The sequence below is a fragment of the Astatotilapia calliptera genome, chromosome 18, assembly GCF_964374335.1.
Source record: "Astatotilapia calliptera chromosome 18, fAstCal68.1, whole genome shotgun sequence".
NCBI classification, from domain to species: Eukaryota; Metazoa; Chordata; class Actinopteri; order Cichliformes; family Cichlidae; genus Astatotilapia; species Astatotilapia calliptera.
This window is the reverse complement of record NC_137439.1, coordinates 36,863,777-36,886,897: the sequence shown is the minus strand read 5'-3', so window position 1 is coordinate 36,886,897 and position 23,121 is coordinate 36,863,777. Positions and strand designations below refer to the sequence as shown.

The 23,121-nt window shown below is 43.0% G+C and overlaps 1 protein-coding gene across 1 annotated transcript; it reads left to right on the top strand.

Moving 5' to 3' along the window:
• The first annotated feature begins 14,835 nt into the window (after window positions 1-14,835).
• LOC113011029 (actin-related protein 2/3 complex subunit 5-A-like) lies at window positions 14,836-23,121 on the top strand. Its single transcript, XM_026150404.2, has 4 exons — window positions 14,836-15,139; window positions 17,001-17,073; window positions 22,170-22,346; window positions 22,536-23,121. Exons 1-4 carry the CDS (start codon window positions 15,000-15,002, stop codon window positions 22,596-22,598), a joined length of 453 nt encoding a protein of 150 aa, XP_026006189.1. The 5' UTR covers window positions 14,836-14,999; the 3' UTR covers window positions 22,599-23,121.

Below are 23,121 nucleotides of genomic sequence, written 5' to 3'. Positions count from 1 at the left end.
GGGAAATACGGTACTCTTTCAAGGATGTTTGATATGAAAGGAAGGTTGGAGATTGGCCTATAATTAGCTAAGACTGCTGGGTCTAGAGATGCTTTTTGAGTAAAGGTTTAACTACAGCCAGCTTGAAGGCCTGTGGTACATAGCCGATCATTAGAGATAGGTTGATCATATTTAAGATCGAAGAATTAATTAATGGCAGGACTTCTTTGAGCAGTTTTGTAGGAATGGGGTCTAAAAGACACGTTGATGGTTTGGAGGAAGTAATTATTGAAGTTAACTCAGAAAGATCAATTAGAGAAAAAGAGTCTAACTTAACATCAATGGTACTAAGAGTAGCTGTAGATAATATTACATCTGTGGGATGATTATTGGTCATTTTTTCTCTAGTGATTAAAATGTTATTTGTGAAGAAGTTCATGAAGTCATTACTAGTTAACGTTAAAGGGATTGTTGGCTCAACAGAGCTCTGACTGTTTGTCAGCCTGGCTACAGAGCTGAAGAGAAACCTGGGGTTGTTCTTATTTTCTTCAATCAGTGATGAATAGTAAGATGTTCTGGCTTTGCGGAGGGCTTTCTTATAAAGCAGCAAACTATTTCTCCAGGCTAAATGATGATCCTCTAAATTTGTGACACGCCATTTGCTCTCCAGCTTACGAGTCATCTGCTTTAGGGTACGTGTTTGAGAATTATACCACGGAGTCAGGTACTTCTGATTTGAGACCTTAGTTTTCACTGGAGCTACAGTATCCAGAGTCGTACGTAGTGAGGAGGTAAAATTATTATTAACCCTAGAACACTATCGCTATAAATAGTAACACAATCGCTAATGCCGGGTGATTTTTACCCGATATAATATAACCAATAAAAAGTAATCAAATATATCAAAATATGACAACAAATGACAAATTAGAGTGGTCTTCTTTTACTTTCAACTGTGCCATGTCTAACAAAATGAGAAAAAAAACCCCCTAAAACAAAATAATGACTCTGGAAAGCTGGTCTTTGGTCCACCCATTCCTGGGACATTTGAGACTTCCCTGGTGAAGGCACAGGCTCCTCGACACGCAAACAGCTGCAGGAGAGAGAAATCATGTAAATGTATTTGCTCGGGTGTAAATCACCCAGCGATAGTGTTCAGAATCAGAATCAGAATGGGTTTATTGCCAGATGTTGAGGTTTACAACATTAGGAAATTGCTGCGGTGCTTCAGTGCAGACAATAAGAATTAAAGTGCTATGTAGAAAGAAAGATATGTGCATGAGATATACATGAGATATATACAGGGTTCTAGGGTTAACAAGATAATCGACCTCTGTTGGGGTAGCGTTCAGATAGCTGCTCTGCTGTGTGTTGGTACAGGGCATTGAAGATGATAACAGTGGGTGGATTATATTCTTAAACTTAGTTACAGCGCTTTCAGAAAGACATCTACTGTGATAAAGTCTACTTTCCACCACTGTGTAATCAATTATTGTAAATGTAAATGTTATCAGGAAATGATCAGACAGGAGAGGGTTTTCAGGAAACACTGTTAAATGTTCAGTCTCTATGCCATATGTTAAAACAAGATCTAGAGTGTGATTAAAGTGGTGGGTGGGTTCTTTTACAGTTTGAGAGAAGCCAATTGAGTCTAATAACAGATTAAATGCCATGTTGAGGCTGTCATTTTTAGCATCTACATGGATGTTAAAATCACCCACAATAATTATTTTATCTGAGCTCAGAACTAAATTAGATATAAAGTCTGAGAAATCAGACAGAAACTCTGTGTAAGGCCCAGGTGGACAATAGATGATAACAAGTAAGACTGGTTTCTGAGTTTCACAGCTGGGGTGGATGAGGCTAAGCATCAGGCTTTCAAATGAATTAAAAGTCTGTCTTGGTCTTTGGTTGATTAATAAGCTGGTGTGAAAAATTGCTGCCACACCGCCCCCTCGGCCTGTGCTTCGAGGTTTCTGGTAGTTAGAATGACTCGGGGGTGTTGATTCATTTAAACTAACATAATCATCCTGCTGCAACCAGTTTCTGTAAGGCAGAGTAAATCAATTTGTTGATCAATTATTAAGTCATGTACTAACAGAGACTTGGAGGAGAGAGACCTAATATTTAATAATCCACATTTCACTGTTTTACTCTTTGGTTCAGATGTGGATACTGTATTGTTCTTTCTTTGTAATTGTTTATGTTTAAGTTGTTTGTTGCTGGTTTTTAGTTTGTTTTTTATCTAAATTTGTTCTGTTCTTTTGTTTTGTTTTGTTTTTTAAAAAGATAGTTCAATTCAATTTATTGTGGGTACAAATTAAGTCATTATAAGAGAACTATAGCTTATTAAAGCACCCGGCATTCAAAATGAGGGTTGTGTACAGAGTTAGAAGTACTGTGGAAGCTGGAGGAGTGAGAGGTGCCTAAAGGAACAGTTTGAGGAACATTTTGCTGCTAATTAGGTTAATTAGGCATCAGAATGTTCTTCAACATGTGTAAAAGTGTGAAGACTGTAAATATCTCATAATATCTATACCAGTATAAGATTCCAGACTAAGACACATACCAGTACTTGATGATTTAAAAAATTGCTTTATTGTCAAATTCATTTATGCTCTGCCCAACACTGTTTGCACAAACAACAACACTGAAAATCTGAATTAAAAACAGGATTTATTCTGTCATTGAAATCACTGCATGATCTCACCCACAAAGCGTTGTGCGATCAGCAAACCAAAACTTCTAGCAAAGAAGGAGCCATAAGTGGACATCATCCATCTTCTCTGGACCAAATGGACAGAGCCAAAGTGGAAAACCCTTCTGTCCGTCTGTAGTCATGAATCAAATTTTGAAATTCTTTTTGGAAAACATGAGCACCACATCCTCTGGACTAAAGAGGAGAGGGACCATCTGGGTTGTCATCCAGCACTCAGTTCAAAAGCCTGCATGTCTGATTGTATGGTGGTGTAGTATCAATCAATCAAAACAACACAGGTTGATCAAAGTGCTGTACATAGTAAAAAAGTAATGCCTGTAGAATTGGAAGCTTGCACATCTGAAAAGGAATCATCAATGCTGAAAGGTATGTAGATATGTAATAATATTACCAAATGTACTGATTATTACCTTTTAAATTACAGTGGGGCAAAAAAGTATTTAGTCAGCCACTGATTGTGCAAGTTCCCCCACCTAAAATGATGACAGAGGTCAGTAATTTGCACCAGAGGTACACTTCAACTGTGAGAGACAGAATGTGAAAAAAAAAAATCCATGAATCCACATGGTAGGATTTGTAAAGAATTTATTGGTAAATCAGGGTGGAAAATAAGTATTTGGTCAATAGCAAAAATACAACTCAATACTTTGTAACATAACCTTTGTTGGCAATAACAGAGGTCAAACGTTTACTATAGGTCTTTACCAGGTTTGCACACACAGTAGCTGGTATTTTGGCCCATTCCTCCATGCAGATCTTCTCGAGAGCAGTGATGTTTTGGGGCTGTCGCCGAGCAACACGGACTTTCAACTCCCGCCACAGATTTTCTATGGGGTTGAGGTCTGGAGACTGGCTAGGCCACTCCAGGACTTTCAAATGCTTCTTACGGAGCCACTCCTTTGTTGCCCGGGCGGTGTGTTTTGGATCATTGTCATGTTGGAAGACCCAGCCTTGTTTCATCTTCAAAGTTCTCACTGATGGAAGGAGGTTTTGGCTCAAAATCCCACGATACATGGCCCCATTCATTCTGTCCTTAACACGGATCAGTCGTCCTGTCCCCTTGGCAGACAAACAGCCCCATAGCATGATGTTTCCACCCCCATGCTTCACAGTAGGTATGGTGTTCTTGGGATGCAACTCAGTATTCTTCTTCCTCCAAACACGACGAGTTGAGTTTATACCAAAAAGTTCTACTTTGGTTTCATCTGACCACATGACATTCTCCCAATCCTCTGCTGTATCATCCACGTGCTCTCTGGCAAACTTCAGACGGGCCTGGACATGCACTGGCTTCAGCAGCGGAACACGTCTGGCACTGCGGGATTTGATTCCCTGCCGTTGTAGTGTGTTACTGATGGTGACCTTTGTTACTTTGGTCCCAGCTCTCTGCAGGTCATTCACCAGGTCCCCCCGTGTGGTTCTGGGATCTTTGCTCACCGTTCTCATGATCATTTTGACCCCACAGGATGAGATCTTGCGTGGAGCCCCAGATCGAGGGAGATTATCAGTGGTCTTGTATGTCTTCCATTTTCTGATGATTGCTTCCACAGTTGATTTTTTCACACCAAGCTGCTTGCCTATTGTAGATTCACTCTTCCCAGTCTGGTGCAGGTCTACAATACTTTTCCTGGTGTCCTTCGAAAGCTCTTTGGTCTTGGCCATGGCGGAGTTTGGAGTCTGACTGTTTGAGGCTGTGGACAGGTGTCTTTTATACAGATGATGAGTTCAAACAGGTGCCATTCATACAGGTAACGAGTGGGGGACAGAAAAGCTTCTTACAGAAGACGTTACAGGTCTGTGAGAGCCAGAGATTTTCCTTGTTTGAGGTGACCAAATACTTATTTTCCACCCTGATTTACCAATAAATTCTTTGCAAATCCTACGATGTGAATTCATGGATTTTTTTTTCACATTCTGTCTCTCACAGTTGAAGTGTACCTCTGGTGCAAATTACTGACCTCTGTCATCATTTTAAGTGGGGGAACTTGCACAATCGGTGACTGACTAAATACTTTTTTGCCCCACTGTATATTGCTGCTGATATTTTATTCTTAATGATTTGTACCTGCTTGTTTTTTTTCTTATTTGTATTTAAGGTGAACTGATGTTGTGCTACTGGAACCATAATTTCCTTGAGGGATTATTATTCGAATCCCTCTATTCTAATAAGAATAGCATATAGTTAGGGCTGGATCAGGTGACCCTGAATCCTCCCTTAGTTATGCTGCAATAGGTGTAGGCTGCTGGGGGATTCCCATGATGCACTGGGTGTTTCTGCTTCACTCACTATGTGTTAACAGACCTCTCTGCATTGAATCATACTTGTTATTAATCTCTGTCTCTCTTCCACAGCATGACTTTATCCTGTCTTCCTTCTCTCACCCCAACCGGTCGCAGCAGATGGCCCCGCCCCTCGCTGAGCCTGGTTCTGCCGGAGCTTTCTTCCTGTTAAAAGGGAGTTTTTCCTTCCCACTGTCCCTAAAGTGCTTGCTCATAGGGGTCATATGATTGTTAGGGATTATTATAGGGTATAATATAATAATCCTTATAAAGCGCTTTGAGGCAACTGTTGTTGTAATTTAGTCCTATATAAATAATAATATAAATAAAATTGAATTGAGTTGAACTGACTGAAAAAGCAAATTCAAGAACTCTGGAGAGTTTCATAAGGAGTGGAGTAAGGCTGGAGTTCCCACGTCACCACCAGTGTTGGGACTAACGCGTTATTACGTAACGCGTTACAGTAACTACGTTATTATTGTGGTAACGAGCACGGTAACTAGTTATTATGCCAAAACCAGGAACGCGTTACTCGTTACTGGGATTTAGATAGGGTCGTTACTCGTTACTTCGTGTGGTGGCTATCGCGGAGCTTCCACAGATTCAGTAATATTAGCAAGTGGTGGAGGCCAGCAGGTGGATGAAGGAAAAGGGACGCAGAAGGAAAAGAGACCCGAGGCGGCCGCCGGTCCAAGTGTGAACTGAACTTCAGGTAAGAAGTTATGACCTGCAGTCTATCTGGGTCAGATATGTGGTGTAATCTATATTGGTGAATATCATGCACCACTAGGGGGCAGTACTTACCCTTCTAGACAGGAGGTGATGCTATGTCATGAACATAGAGTGAGCTGGAATAAAGATGGTGGGATTCCACGTTATCGCCTAAATGAGTTTTATTAAAAGAGCCCAACGCAACATGGTGTCAGAAGTGCACTCGCTCTAAGCGGCGAAGAGAGACAGTGGAAAAAAATAACCGTCAGCTTGGCGAACGGCTAGTGACGAAAATGACGGAGCAAGCAGCAGCATTACCGGCGACTCCTGGCCCGGTTACGGCAGCTCCACCAGCGGCTACTTTCACCATCAAGCCACCGGAACCGTTCGACTTCGCAAAGCCCCAAGAATGGGAGAAGTGGATCAGACGTTTCGAGCATTTCAGAATGGCAAGTAATCTGAATGGTTCAACTGATGCTAACCAAGTGAACATATTAGTATACTGCATGGGAGACGAGGCTGACGACGTGCTAAGGGGACTAGACCTAACAGACGGGCAGCGCCAGCAGTACGATGCGGTCAGAAACGCATTTGACAGACATTTTGTCCCCAGAAAGAATGTGATTTATGAAAGAGCAAAGTTTAATAAGCGAGTACAACAGCCAGCGGAAACAGTTGACTCCTTCATAACAGCTCTATATGCTCTCGCTGAAAACTGTGAATATGGTGAACTCCACGATGAACTTTTGAGGGATAGGCTCGTTGTGGGTCTTAAAGATTCATCACTGTCGGAGAGAATGCAGCTCAACAAAGATTTGACGCTAACCAAAGCTATCACAATGGCGAGACAATCTGAGGAAATAAAAAGACAGCAAACTGACCTCAGAGGCGAAAGCAGCACAGGCAAAACAGCCATGCATGTCAGAAAGTCACAGCCCAATAAATTCAGAAGCAGAGAGCAAAAGCAGTTCAAGCCACGAAAACCACAAATAACAAAACAAGAAAATAAAACGTGTTTTAAATGTGGAAAAACACAGATGCACCCAGCAGCACAATGCCCAGCTAAAAATGCAGAATGCCACAACTGCGGGAAACGTGGACACTACGGGAGAGTTTGTAGGTCTACAGCTGTGCATGAGGTGGCAGACTGTGCAGATGGACTCTTCCTAGGTGAACTGGATTCAGGAGAAGACCCGTGGCTTGCTAACATCTGCGTGAGAGGCAAAAGCATGACCTTCAAATTAGACTCGGGGGCAGATGTCACAGCTATCTCAGAAGAGACATTCAAAGACATTAAGCAGCCAAATGAGCATCTGCAAAAAGCTGAAAAGCCACTGTATGGACCAGGAGGTGCAGCACTGACCGTGCTTGGGTCCACAAAGGAGGACATTTCCTACAGTGACAGGAGCACTGCAGAGACGATCTACGTAGTCAGAAACCTGCGTGTAGCTCTCTTAAGCAGGACAGCTTCTGTGAGACTGAAACTAATTGCCCGAATGGACAATGTTGACCTTGAGACAGTGAAGAAAGCGTACCCGAAGCTATGGGATGGGCTCGGGCTTGTTCAAAAACCGTACACGATTAAGCTGAAGCCCGACGCTAAACCTTATTCACTGAAAGTGCCCAGGCGTGTTCCGCTCCCACTACTGGGCAAAGTCAAAGCAGAGCTACAGAGGATGGAACAGTTGGGGGTGATCAGTCGTGTGGAGGAGCCCACAGACTGGTGTTGCGGCATGGTCGTAGCCCCTAAAAAGGACAAAGAGACAGTCCGCATCTGCGTGGACATGACACCTTTAAATGGGTCGGTGTGTCGTGAAAGATATATTCTTCCCTCTGTCGACCAAACACTAGGCATGCTCACAGGGGCGCAGTATTTCTCCAAGCTCGATGCTAACATGGGCTTTTGGCAAATACCGCTGTCCAAAGAATCTGCTCTCCTCACCACATTTATTACGCCATTTGGGAGGTACCATTTCAACCGTCTGCCATTTGGTATTTCCAGTGCACCAGAGCATTTCCAAAACATGATGGTGACAGAAGTGACAGCCGGCCTCGCGGGAGTCGTATGCCACATGGACGACATCCTGGTCTGGGGATCTACGAGAGAGGAGCACGACATGAGACTCCACGCTGTCCTCGACCGTGCAGAGAAGGCAGGCGTCACCCTGGACATGTCAAAATGTGAGTTTGGCAAAAGAGCAGTGAAATTCTTAGGATTCATTGTGTCATCTGAAGGCATGAGCCCCGACCCTGACAAAACTAGCGCGGTGCAGAAGATGAAAGAGCCAAGCACTGTGAGTGAGCTTAGGAGCTTCTTAGGAATGGTGAACCAGCTGGGGAAATTCATCCCAAACCTTTCTGAAAAAGACAAACCACTGAGAGACTTGCTTTCAACTAAAAACATGTGGTACTGGGGGCATGAGCAACAAAACGCCTTTAACAGTTTAAAACAAGAACTGTCATCTGCACCAGTGCTACAGCTCTACAACCCAAACAAACCCCAGAAGATCTCAGCAGATGCTTCTTCATACGGGTTGGGGGCAGTCTTACTACAGAAAGACAATGACGTGTGGTCACCTGTCGCGTATGCCTCGCGATCATTGACAGCCACAGAGCAGCGCTACGCTCAGCTGGAAAAAGAAGCGCTAGTGCTCACCTGGGCCTGTGAAAGATTCAGTGACTTTATTCTAGGGCTACACTTTGAGCTTGAGACCGACCATAAGCCACTAGTGAGCCTACTCGGAGGACAAGCCCTGGATTTGCTTCCACCGCGGATACAGAGATTCCGCATGCGCCTGATGAGGTATTCTTACACTATAAGGCACATTCCAGGCAAAAGCCTCACCACAGCCGACACGCTGTCACGGTTGCCGTTGGAAGGCAACGTGATTCCCAGAGACAATGACCTTATGGAGGACACTGATATCTACGTTGACACAGTGCTGGAGGGCCTTCCTACTAGCAGCAAATACCTTTCAGATCTCCGTGAGCTGCTGCAGTCTGACAGCGTCTGTTCGCAAGTCATGAAGTACTGTGCAGAGGGCTGGCCGGACAGGAACCAGCTGCAGGGAGTGGTAAAGCACTACTGGTCTGAAAGAGCAGTTTTGAGTGTACACAATGGACTACTACTGAGAGGTACAAGGTTGGTCATACCTGCAAACATGCGAAACGCAGTTCTGGACAAAATACACGAGGGACACCAAGGAGTAGTCAAATGTAGAGAACGTGCGCGACAAGCAGTGTGGTGGCCAGGCCTGAGTAACCAAATCGGTGAACTTGTCCTTAAGTGCAGGCTGTGCATTCAGGAGAGAGTTAATGTGAGGGAACCTCTTATGCCCACACGTTTACCTGAGAGGCCATGGCAGAACTTAGGAGCTGATCTGTTCACACTAAAAGACAAAAACTATCTGTTAGTAGTGGATTACTTCTCGAGATATGTCGAGATTGCTCAACTCAGTCAAACTCGTTCAGCCAATGTGATTGTGCATTTAAAGTCAATATTTGCACGCCATGGAATCCCTGAAGTATTGATCACCGATAATGGGCCACAATTTGCATGTCAAGAAATGAGAGACTTTGCAAAGGACTACTGTTTTGAGCATGTTACCAGTAGTCTCAGGTACCCGCAGAGCAACGGCGAAGCGGAGAGAGGCGTCCAGACCGTCAAGAATCTCCTCAAAAAGGCTAGCGATCCATACAAGGCGTTGCTGGCATACAGAACAACAGCACTGGCAAATGGCTACAGCCCGGCTCAACTTCTCATGGGGCGCAGGCTTCGTACTACCTTGCCAATGCTTCCTGAAACCTTACAGCCCCGTCTGCCTGATTTTCAGCAGGTTAGTTGTTCGGAGAGAGAGAAACGGCTGAGACAAACCGAAAGTTTTAACAAGAGACATAGAACAAGAGAACTGGATAAATTGGTGCCAGGACAACCAGTCTGGATCACGGACGCAAGAGCACAGGGCACAGTGACAGCAGTCCACCCGACTCCACGATCGTACGTCATCAGTGGGCCCCAAGGGACAATTAGAAGGAACCGCAGTCATCTTGTGCCGATCCCGCAAACAGAGGCTCAAACCGAAGCCACACAGATCCAAGCTATTCCTACAGAGACAGTTTCTGAGCCAAGCGCACCCCATACACCAGGTGTGGTTAGAACCCGGTCTGGTAGGGAGGTGATTAAACCGAAAAGACTTGATCTGTGACGCTGATTGTTTGAAAACGGAAAAGTGTGTTTCAAATGCTAAGTTGTGGTTTTAAGAGTAGCATGTTGAAAAGAAAAAAAGTGTTTATTCTGTTACAGGTTGAAAAGAAAAGAGAAAGTGTTTATTCTGTTACAGGAGGAAAAGAAAAAGTGTTTATGACAATACTGACTTTATGTTTCCTGAAATGTTGGGGTATGCCTGTATTGAAAAAGCTATATGCAGTTATGTTTTGTTTGAAGAACAAAAGAATGTACCAGTCTGACTTCAGTAAGGGGGATGTGGTGTAATCTATATTGGTGAATATCATGCGCCACTAGGGGGCAGTACTTACCCTTCTAGACAGGAGGTGATGCTATGTCATGAACATAGAGTGAGCTGGAATAAAGATGGTGGGATTCCACGTTAACGCCTAAATGAGGAGTTTTATTAAAAGAGCCCAACGCAACAAGATATAAACCAAGTTTGGGTGGAGTTTATTTTCGTTATTCTGCGTGCTAGCTAGCATGACGGAGTTTCTATACAGCTGGGTGGTGCTATGAAGTTAATGATGTTGAACTTTATTTTGTTCATAAGTTATTAGAGTTGCCAACCGTCCCGTCTGGTATTCAGAGAAAATATTACGCGTTTCTTATTGAGGTGAAAAGGAACAGTTTGTCCCGTAATTCAGCTACAATGAAAAAGGCACAAAGCTGGAGTTATTCTGTCTTTGCTGCACAGCTGCCTCTTCTTTCATTCTCTCCCCCTCCCTCTCCCGTTTCTACTTCAGTCATGAAACTGATCAATGATCAGCTGATCGTCTTTTCTCTCTTGTTTGTTTATCGCTCACTTTGCGCCGAAAGAGGAAACCAGCAGATGTCGCGCTAAACAACAGCAGCACGTTTAAGCTTGATCAGTTATTGTTAGAATTTATTTAATATTACTTTCTAGTATCAGCTGATGTTTTCTGGAGCCACAGCTGTAAAGCTGCTGGTCATGATATGGTTTGGTTATCTGGTGAGAGGGAAACATGAAGATGAAAACAGGAGATGTCCTTACTGAATCATCAGAGCTGTGATGGAGAAACAGGTTTACCTTTTAGGTGACATGAATGAGTCGAAGGGAAGTTATGAACTGTTTCTGAGAGACAAATAACACCAGGATCCTTTTTTAGGTAGCTGACAGCTGGTAACTGTGCAGGGGCGGATCTAGCAAAGTGTTGCCAGGGGGGCATGTAGGGCATTAACAGGGAGAGGGGGGCACAAAGAAATACTTTTCTTTCTTATTCTCATTTAAAATGTCTCGCTTTTAAAAAATAATTATCTGAATCTTACAACAAACGATTGATAGATTGATGCATATATACCATCAAAACAGTGTACATCACTGTCACAACAGCGTTTGTTTTCATTCAAAGGCTTTATGATTTTTCCTATAATGGTGGGCCGGTCTCTAGTCAAAATGCCCAGGACGATTTTTCTGTCCCAGTCCAGCCCTGTATGCAGCTCATCTGCAGTCTGGTGTTACCTACATCTTCCTATTCAGAAGGCAGAATTTCCGAGTTCTGAGTACAATCGAAAGCACCACGACTGCAGTTTTTGTGTTGGATGTAAAAGGCGCACATGACGCTGTGACGTAGGCTAGAATCATGGCAGCGGTCAATGACGGTCCAGGCGTGGGATTTCTCTCGTGGAAATATGCACATTATCTTTTCCTTTCTATTGGTAGGTGGCACAGTGCACTGTGGCAAGTAAGCAAGCTAGAAGACTGGCAAAGTTATGGAAGAAACACATTAACAAGAGAATTCTGAGTAAAACCAAAGTTACTTTCCCTAGTAACTAGTTACTTTGAAAGTAACGAGTAACTTGAAGTAACTGAGTTACTTTTGAGAGAAGTAACTAGTAATGTAACTAAGTTACTATTTTAAAGTAACTTACCCAACACTGGTCACCACGCACTGACATCTTAAGGTGGGGGCTGCAGCTGTTATTTCTAATATCAAATCACTTTTTCAGAGATAACTGGAGGAAGAGTTTCGATGCACAGAATCCAAGTTGTTTGAAGTACAGTATAAGTTTACTCACTCTGTGGTGATTTGTGCTAAGTCCCCAAACCATTACCAAATAGTTTGCTGACCGTGACATCACCGTGCTTGAATGGCCAGCCAGCTTAACCAAGCTAAACCCTACAGAGCCTAGGTAACCAGTAGGCAGACTGTACTGTAAATCTTTTTTGATTGGTCTTATAAACAGTGGCGTGTCTAGAAAATTTTTGTTGGGGGGGCCAGGTAGGGGCACAGATTTGGAGAAGGGTGGCAGATTTAATTGGCAGATAATGTTTAAAAAAAAAATTCTACCAACCCTTAACCATAATTCAATAATCCTATAAACCTAATAACCAAATGCACTTTTAACTCTTATTAGAATGAGATTTTAACCACTACGGTGCAAAGTTTTTAGATACTGCGTTGATAAAGTACAAGAGATACAATCAGTGCTTTGTCAGTGTTTACTCAGCATTCAAGGACATCAATATTTGCATAGTATTTTTACTGACATATAGTGCACATATGTTTTGGGCAAAAACATTTTTGAAAATTAAAATACGAACATTTGTAACAAACAATTGACAAATTAGCCAATGCCAATGCAAAACTTTATCTGCCTGTTAAAAAAAGAAGATAATCTTCTCACAAACTGGTGTTTGATTTTGAAACAGGAAAAAAGTGGGGAAACAAATGAAAAGACTAACATTTGAATAAAACCTGAAAGCAAGTAAATACTTTCTATGCTGCCTTATGGTCAACTTTGCTAATATTGATAAAGAACAACACTGGCTGATGATAAAATACAGTCAGCTGGCATGGTGACACTGCCAGTATTAACCTGCAGGGCTGGACTGGGACAAAAAAATTGGGCATTTTTACTACAGACCGACCCACCAGGTAGTAAAGCCATAAAGCCTTTGAATGAAAACAAATGCTGTTGTGACAGTGATGTACAGTCTTGTTGGTATATGTATGATTTCTATACATTTACGTCAGATAAAAACTTTGGTTGTAAGATTCAGATAATTATTTAATAAAAACTAGGTATTTTAAATGAGAATAAGAAAGAAAAGTATTTCTTTGTGCCCACCTTTCCCTGTTAATGCCCTACCTGGCCCCCTGGCAAAACTTTGCTAGACCCGCCCCTGCACAGTTACCAGCTGTCAGCTACATTAAAAAGGATCCTGGTGTTATTTATCTCTCAGAAACAGTTGATAACTTCAACTCATTCATGTCACCTAAAAGGTAAACCTGTTTCTCCATCACCTGTTCAGCTCTGATGATTCAGTAAGGACATCTCCTGGTTTCATCTTCATGTTTCCCTCTCACCACATCTCCAAACAGACATCATGACCAGCAGCTTTACAGCTGTGGCTCCAGCAAACATCAGCTGATACTAGAAATTAATATTAAATACATTCTAACAACAGCTGATCAAGCTTAAAAGTGCTGCTGTTGTTTAGCGCAATATCTGCTGGTTTCCTCTTTCTGGCGCAAAGTGGGCGATAAACAAACAAGAGAGAAAAGCTGATCAGCTGATCATTGATCAGTTTCATGATTGAAGTAGCAACAGGAGAGGGAGGGGGAGAGAATGAGAGAAGAGGCAGCTGTGCAGCAAAGACAGAATAAATCCAGCTTTGTGTCTTTTTCCATTCTAGCTGAAGTCCGGGACAAACCGCGTCTCTTCTCAGCTCAATACGAAACGCGTAATATTTTCTCTGAATGAGGGACCATTCCATTTTTTTAAGGAGCCGTTGGCAACTCTACTAACCTTATGAATAAAATAAAGTTCACTATCAGTAACATCATAGCACCACCCAGCTGTATAAAAACTCCAAGCTGGCTAGAACGCAGTATGAGTTATTGCAACTGACAGTAAAAAGTCAGCAACATGAAAATAAACTCCACCTAAACTTGGTTCATATCTGACCCAGATAGACTGCAGGTCATAACTTCTTACCTGAAGTTCAGTTCACCTGACACTCGGACTGGTGGCTGCTTCGGGTCTCTCCTCCTGCCTCCCCTTCCCTCATCCACCTGTTGCCTCTGTGGAAGCCCCGTCATAGCCACCACCAAACAACGGAGTTATTGCTACACATCGACCTGCATCTGGCCAATCCACCACCTCTCATTGTTCATGCCATTACAAAAAAAATAAAAAATAAGTCACTGGGGATATGCCCGATGGCCAGTCCAGCTATGTTAACCTGCAACCAAATTTGCAGCTCCATACAGCAATGTTACGACTTAGATTATATCTTATAACTCATAACTCTTATGTTAGCTGCCCTCAGTAGCATACTGTCTGAAATATTCCACAGCTGCAATAATTCTTTAAGTGTTATTTTTTTCCTTGGTATTCTAATTTCACCGAAGTTTACTAAACTCAACAAACTTGATATTACTTACCGGGACATTTATTCTGTCCTCATTTTCTTTCACCGAAAAATTGTTTCCTGCAGTGCCGTCTTTCGCGCTTGGCTCTCCTACCTTTGCTAACGTGATGCGCATAGCGCAGAAGCGATGCTGCATTCACTTACACTCGGATATCTGAGCGTCACCGTGAAAACATAATCGGACATTTGATATTTGATTGAATTTTATTGTTTTGCCTTTGGGGTGGCACCTGGGGTGGCCAGTCTGGTTTGGGGGGTGGCCTGTGCCCCCCCAGGCCACCCCGCTGGACACGCCATTGCTTATAAATACATTTCAGAAATACCTTTTGGACTTTCATGAAATGAATCATAGTCATCAAATTAAAACAAAAAGAATTCACTTGACATGTAATATAGATTGCATAAAAAATGAGTTTGCTCACGATGTTCTCGTTTCTTCATATGAGTTTGTATTGCAAATATTATAAAATGTTCTGTAAACTCCGTACCAGTTGGAGGCAGCACTGCGCCAGTTTGGGGTTTTTTGTTTGGCCCGAACATGAGGAAGAAGTAGAAAGAAAGTGAGGAAGTGAGGAGGTGAGGAAGTGGACCTGCGGGGCTGCGAAGTGGACAGCAGAGTTTCGTGGCGTGTGCTGTCCTTAGAGCTTTGTCTTTTCCTTTAGCCGATCTTTGTTGTCGTGTACAGGATGTCTAAGAACACGGTGTCCGACCGCTTCAGGAAAGTAGATGTCGATGAATACGACGAGAACAAGTTCGTGGACGAGGAAGAGGGAGGAGAGAATCAGGGCGGTCCGGACGAGGCCGAAGTGGACTCTCTGCTCAGACAATATCCTTTAAGTTGGCGGCTGTTCTGCTGACGGCACGGCGAACAGTGATGCGTGTATGTGGACAGCTCCGCTGTTTGAAGGGCGGAGTATCGGTCCAGTATCGGTGCTTCTCGGTACCCGTTTTTATATGGTTAAAATAATGTTCCGGGTATTTACAGTGACATAAAGTTGACGTTTCTGTGACATCCTGTGTGCAGTTTGTTTCATAGGAGCCTGTGAAACCTGACTTCCGGGTGTCAGTCACAGGAGGGTGTGGTTCTCTGTGACTTTTTCCTTTTTAAGGAAATGTTTCAGCCCCATTCTTTGTCCGTGTGTCGGACTGTGTGTATTATCAGAATTGTCATGTATTCACGCTAAAGAGCTGCTGTTCGACTGTGTTTCTTTCACCTGCAGCTTTCCGCGCCTTTAAAGGCCTCGATGAAACCAACAGCAGTGCTTTAAGGTGAGCTCGGCTGCATAGAGAGCAGGCTGAGGAGCTGTGCAGGAGGACTCGCTGCCTCTACTTTACCGCTGTCGTTTATGGAGCACCATAGAGTAGTCCTTTTACTCTGAATTAGGGCTGCCACACACGATTATTGTGAGAGTCGACCAATCAGATCATCATCCACTGGACGTGAAACGTACAGCTTATTGCACCAGCAGCATCTGCTCTGATATAACTATCATTAGCTTACAGCTTGAAGTGTTTCAGGTATGTGCTAACTAAAAATAAAGACAAGGTGATATTTTAATTACACTTTTAATGAAATTTGCAGATTGTCTCAGTGGAAACTCAGCCGTCTGCTACTTCATATCTAAAATATAACAGCACACTGGAGTAAACTCTCTATCATCTCACACTTCTTTTTAATCAATTTTCTGCTTGACGTTTATTCAACTGTGTGAAAACTGTAACTTTAATCTCAGCCAAACCGATTTACTGAGGAACAAACAAAACGCTGAAAAAAGCCAAACAATAACATTTTTAAGTTATCTAAGTGACTTTTATATCATGTTTAACCTGAGTAGCGAAAGACCGCGGGGGGTTTGAGAACGATGTGCCAGGAGTTGAACCTTGACCTCCCGGCCAGCACATCTCCGAAAACATCGGAGCACTTTTGTAAATATGTGATGTCTTGATAAATCGACCAGATATTTGAGGTTTACACAGCTGCATTCTCGCCTGAAAATATCTGAAAACTTTATTTTGTGACCCAGAAAGAGTAATATTAAAACTAAGTAGCTGCCGCCATCGTTGGAAACTGTAATTGGCTGGGCTGCGCTATGAATTCTGGGATAGGTTGGGTCATGAAGGATACACCCGACCCATCCTTCAAATCTGGGGAAATTAAGGACGCATTTGGAGAAGTCTTCGAGTTTGGACAGCCTTTGTCGCGTCGCTGTAACAAATGCAGCCTCTGAATTTGGACACAGCTACGATACCGGAGACTAATTTTTCTTCGGGGTTTAACGGCAGCTGGCATCCTTGTAGATGCAGTGCTGCCATCTTCTGTTTCAGTCCGTTATTACACTCTTAAATCCTGCTACTTATTCCTGCGTCTTTCAGGATCTTGCAAAGCTTCAAACGACACGTCGACTATTAAATTAGTCGTCAATGATTTTGATAGTCGACGAATCGTGGCAGCCCTACTCTGACTCTTGACTTTGTGTGCCTAGTTGTAAAATTTAGTCACAGAAGTCTTTTTTTTTTTAATGTTATTTGTAATGAAACCTGCTGTTTGCTTTAGAAACAGTTTACTCCTTGTTTTGTAGTTGCACTTTATAGTGTCTATAGTGTATACTATATGTGTATTCATTTAAAACAGGAAGCACAGGTCGTGTATCTCCATCTCTGTGTTGTCCTTGACTGATATTTTGTAAGGGGAATCTGAATGGAGCTCTCAGTGCTGTCCTAAAGAATCCTCCAATCAACACCAAGAACCAGAATGCCAAGGTATCCGTGTTTTTATTCAACCTGACTCTCTACATTTATTTTCAATTCACTTCAGTTTCATTTATACACTACCAAATCACAACAACAGCCTCCTCACGATGCTTTATATCGTAAGGTAAAGAATCAAGACAACAATAAAGAGAGCAAGCACTTGGTGACAGTGGGAATAAAAAAACTCCCTTTTAAAGGAAGAAGCCTCCATCAGAACCAGGCTCAGGAAGGGCCAGCCAGGATGATCTGATATCGTCGTGTTGGTGTTGTTCCCAGATCATCATGAAATTGTTGTTCCAGGTTCAACATTGCAAGTGACCAGTCACATTGTTGTGACGTTATTCTTTTGCGCGCCAAGCCATTCGTGCATTTATGAAATTCCAATGTTGCAAGGACAATATCAATTCAGCTTAGCGTTTATTAAAGGGTTAGGGTCCGTTGATCGGCGGACAGAGGCGGTTTCTCGCAGCTTAAGTACAGTTTTTTTGTTTTACGGCGGTTTTTCCCGAAGTCGCAAAAGTATGACGTCACAACATTCTGATTGGTCACTTGCAATGTTGATCCTGGAACAACATTTACTATGTTGATCTGGGAACAACACCAACACGACGATATCAGATCGCGCGGGCCAGCCGACAGCTGCGATACTCCACAGTGGCATTTAACTTCTCTGAATGTGGTTCTTTATGTTTTCCTAAGAGATTTAAATGAAACATAATCCAAGAGTAACGCTTCAGTTTTAATTAAAAGGTTTTCATAGAAAAGCTCCATTAACTGCTTAGGAGTTACAGCCTGTCTCAGCTGCCATGGGGCAAGAGATGGGGCACAGCCCGGACAGGCTGTCAGTCAGGGCTAACACAGGGAGACTTTCACACCTATAGTCAGTTTAGCGTCACCAGTTAGTCTTTGGACTATGGGAGGAAGCCAGAGGTAGCCCACACTGACATGGGGAGAGCATGTAAACTCAAAGTAGAAAGGCTCTGGCCAAATGGTCGATTCAAACCCAGGACCTGGGATTGAATTGACCTTCTTGCTGTGAAGCAAAAGTCCTAACCACTGTACCCCCATGCTGCTTATATACATATACCCCCACTAATATTTGGTTAACATATTTTGGTTGCACCTTGACAACATGCTTTTGGTAGCCATCAATAAGCTTCTGGCATAATTCTGGACTGATTGGAAACTCTTCTTGGCAGAATTGGTTTAATTTGGTTAGTTTCCTTGCTTGGACCTGACTTAAGTATATATACTTAACAGACCATCAGAGCATTATATACACCTGCTATTTAATAATATTTCTTATCTAAATAATTTGACTTAACAAAACTTTATGAAGAACAAAATATTTTAACCTCACACATAATACTAGCCAGGCCCTTGTAGTCAGTGTGACCAAAGGTAGCATAGCTACCATTAGCTCTTCCCCAGCAGGTTGTCCCTAGCAGCCGGAAAAACAGGATGGTTGGTTGATGGTGAGGAGCAAGCGTAGTCTCTCTATCAATCAGCTATGTACCACAGGCCCTCAACTGTTATTTAAAAAGCCATCACTTGACCCAGCTGTCTTAGCTAGTTATAGGATCATCTCAAACCTCTTTTTATTGCAATTTTTTTCAAAAACACAGAAAAAGCACAGAAACAGCTTTAGTGAAGGTTACAAATGATCTTCTTATGGCCTCTGACAGTGGACTCATCTCTGTGCTTGTCCTGCTAGACCTCAGTGCAGCGTTCGATACTGTCGACCATAATATCCTATTAGAGCGATTAGAACATGCTGTAGGTATTACAGGTACTGTGCTGCAGTGGTTTGTATCATATCTATCTAATAGACTCCAGTTTGTGCATGTAAATGGAGAGTCCTCTTCACACACTGAGGTTAATTATGGAGTTCCACAGGGTTCAGTGCTAGGACCAATTCTGTTTACATTATACATGCTTCCCTTAGGCAGCATCATTAGAAGACATAAATGATACCCAGCTTTATCTATCCATGAAGACAGATAAGACGGGTAACATGAAATATGGTATCTAAGCAGATTCTTACTCTGGATGGCATTACCTTGGCCTCCAGTAACACTGTGAGGAACCTTGGAGTCATTTTTGACCAGGACATGTCCTTCAATGCACATATTAAACAATCGAAATACTTTACGTGGGTTACAGTTGCTCCAAGACAGTAACAGTAATAGACTAAACTAATTACATGATACAATATGTTACAAAGTTTAGAAATATAAGAAATAGCTCTAATATATACAAATAGCTCAATTATAAATATCAAGAATATATGAGGGACATTTAACCTGTGAACTTTGTCACTTGTGCAACAGTGTGTAGCTATTGCAGTCTGTACTGTGCATTAGATGGAGGAGTTGTACAGGGAGATGGCCACAGGCAGAAATGATTTCCTGTGTTGTTCAGTGGTGCATTGTGGGTAATCTTAGTCTCTCACTGAGCGTGCTCCTGTGACTAGCCAGCACATCATGGAGTGAGTGGGAGGTATAATCCAGCATTGTCTTCATCTTGGATGATAGCTGCCTCTCAGGTACCACCTTAAGGGAGTCAACCCTAAACCTGCTGCCCCAGCATGCAACACCATAGAGGATAGCACTGGCCACAACAGACTCATAGAAAATCCTGAGCATTGTCTGACCAATGTTGAAGGACCTTAGAGACGACTCTGGCCCTTCCTGTAGAGTACAGTGGTGTTTTTAACCCAGTCCAGTTTATTATCTATGTGTACTCCGAGGTATTTATAGTCCACATGGATTGAAACAGGTGTCACAGGTTTCCTGGTCCTCCTAAAGTCCACAATCAGTTCTTTGGTCTTTGCCACACTAAGCTGCAGATGATTCTGCTCACATCACAGCCCTCTGGCTACTCTGACTCATCATCCCTGCTGATGCATCCAACCACCGCAGAGTCATCAGGAAACTTCTGAAGATGGAGGTCTCTGTGCAGTGGCTGAAGTGTGTGGTGTACAGGGTGAGGAGGAAGGGGGAAGGACGGTCCCCTGTGGTGTTCCTGTGTTGCTGATCACCTTGTCAGACACACACATATTGTGGTCTTCCTGTCAGGTAATCAACAATCCAGGACACCAGAGAAGCATCCACCTGCATCGCTGTAAGCTTATCACCCAAGAGGGTCGGCCTGATGGTGTTGAAAGCACTGGAAAAGTCAAAAACATGACCCTCACAATGCTCGCCAACGTGTCTAGATGGGTGCAGACGCGATTGAGCAGATAGATGATGACATCCTCAGCTCCGAGAAGGGGCTGGTAAGCAAACTGAAGAGGATCCCTGACGTGGTCTGAGTATGGGTCGGAGCTGGTCCAGGATGAGTCTTTCCAGGGTCTTCATGACGTGGGATGTCAGGCCTGTAGTCCTGGGGTCCTCTTCTTGTCTCTGTCTTAGAGATAGGCTCAGAGTAGAGCTGCTACCCCTCCACATTGAAATTAAAGGTTTCCTCTTTGATAAAGCATGCAGTTGGGGCTGGATCAAATGAACCTAAATCCTCCCTTGGTTACCCTGCAGTAGGTTTCGGCTTCCCGTGATGCACTGAGTGTTGACTGTGCACTGACTATATGTTTATACATCACTCTGCACATGAGATATTATTCATCTCTGGTAGGGCTGGGTATCGTCACTGATTTCTAGAATCGATTCGATTCCGATTCACAAGGTCCTGAATCGATTTGATCTTCGATTCGATTTGAATCTGGGAAATTTTGACAGTCAGAAATAATATAATTCAGATCAGTACATTTACATATTTTTGTATCTATAAAAAGGAAGCTGACACTTTCCAGACTTTATCAAAGGTGTGAGCATCACAGCAGAGGCCTTTGTGTCAAAGTCGCTGAAGATAAAACACAGAAAAACATGAAGGTGATTTTCCTGTTCTGGATTTTATAAAAATATTCTGCAGTACATCAAAAATGAAAGAAAACCATTAATCAGCATATGAACGTTACCTCTGAAGTTACAGCGGTTTTATTAGAGACACGGCTAACAGGCATTTTGTATAATTTTAAAAAGTTTACATTTGTTCAGAAGCCTGTTGAACAGCAGAAATTAGGTTTTCTTTTCAGAAGTAAGTAAAAACAACATCGGCCGACAGCCTGTAAACAACGGTAGACTTGTGCGTAACAAGCAAGCGAATAATGCAGAAAACAGATTTTTAGACGGGAAACTGTTGTTGAAGTACAGAGAGAGAGGGAGAGGGAGAGAGAGAGGGAGAGAGAGAGAGAGAGGGAGAGAGAGAGAGAGAGAGAGAGAGCTGTGCATGAAGTGTGATTTTTATCCTGGTGGAAGCAAAACAGCAAAAGTCTGAGTGAATTCATGACGATGTTTATGTGAAGCGTAGTTTGGATCTGCTTTTGCTGCTGGTTCGGTCAATGTTGTTTGGAGAGAGATCAAACTAACAGCTTCAGAATCGGCGCAAAAAGGGCGTGAACGCAAAGCTCGACCCGCCGAAACATCAGAATCAGCGAGCTGTCGGCTTTCAGCCCCGACTGTGAGAAAGGCGACATCTCACCGATTCTGCTCCACGCTTTGTGTTTACGTCTATGTGCAGAAGCCGTGTTCCTGCTCTCATTCACTGTCTTAGCTGTTTGGTGGTTGTCAAAATTTTGTGACGTTTCACCAGAGATTCTGGAATTTTGGGCAAAATACATTTATATTAAAAAATCGATTCAGGATTTTAATGAATCGATATCACGTTATCCAAGCCAGAATCGATTTTAATCGATGCATCGATGAATAAAACCCACCCCTAATCTCTGGCTCTTCTTCCACAGCGTTTCTTTTTTCTGTCTTCCTCCCCAGCCCTCCCTGAGTGGGATTCTGCTGGAGTCATCTTCCTGCTAAAAGGGAGTTTTTCATTCCCAGTCTCCTCACAGTGCTTGCTGTTTTCTTTGTATTATTGTAGGGTCTTTACCTTGCAATATAAAGTACCTTGAGACAACTGCTGTGAATTGTGGCTGTATAAATAAAATTGAATTGAAATGATGTGGGAGCTCAGATGTCTTGATGGAAAGTGTTCATTTAGGTACCTGCTTTTTAATATGCAGTATCCTCCCCCTCTTTATGTGTGTTGGTGCATAGGAGCGAGCAGAGCAGCTGGTGGTCAAAGTGTTGAGCAGCTTCAAGAGCAGTGACATAGAGAAGGCTGTGGGCTCTCTGGACAAAGCAGGAGTGGATCTGCTCATGAAATACATCTACAGAGGCTTTGAGAAGCCCTCTGACAACAGTAGTGCTGTACTCCTGCAGTGGCATGAAAAGGTCAGTGCTTTCTGTTAATTAAGCTAATACAATCTTAGAGTGGAAATTGTGCTGAAATCGAAACCAGTTTCCATTAAGTGGTTAGTGCCACGTTCACAAAGCCAGAGCTTTGATCACAATCACAGACGATTCCCTCAAATCATAATGCAGAGAAAAGTTTATGGACGTTTCTTTTCTGTGCGTCCCCAGGCCCTGGCAGTGGGAGGAGTTGGCTCTATCGTGAGAGTCCTGACTGCGAGGAAGACGGTCTGATGGTCGCCGAACCTGCAGCGTCCAGTCACACGCCACAGCTGATTGTGTTTCTGAGCTTCTGTCTTTATATAGGACTTTTTTTCCAACTGCTCTTCTTTCTACTTTTTTTTCTACTTTCTGGATTTCACACACATTTCTAGGATTTCAAAGTGCTGGGTGTCAGTCAGGCGGCAAGGTGCTGGCACCTCACACAATCTGTTTGGCATCCCTGCAAAGAGACCTCTCACTCAGACGCAAAGCAGCTCCACAGCTCCTCCTTTAAACAGCTCCCCGGCTGCTCTGCTGGCTCTCGCACCATTCGCGCTGTCTTCTCTGCATCTTTCCCCTTTTCCTCTGGTAGAGTCGGACTCATCCAGAGGAAATATTCCTGTTTACCCTCAACTTTCTCAAGATGTTTGTCCACTTTTTTTTTTTTTCTGCTCATGCCAAAACTGTGTTTGGTTCAGCCTGATTCGTGGCTGTTCTTCTTACGTTGATTCTTTGTATATTTGAAACAACAAAAGAATAAAGAGCCGAAGCTGAA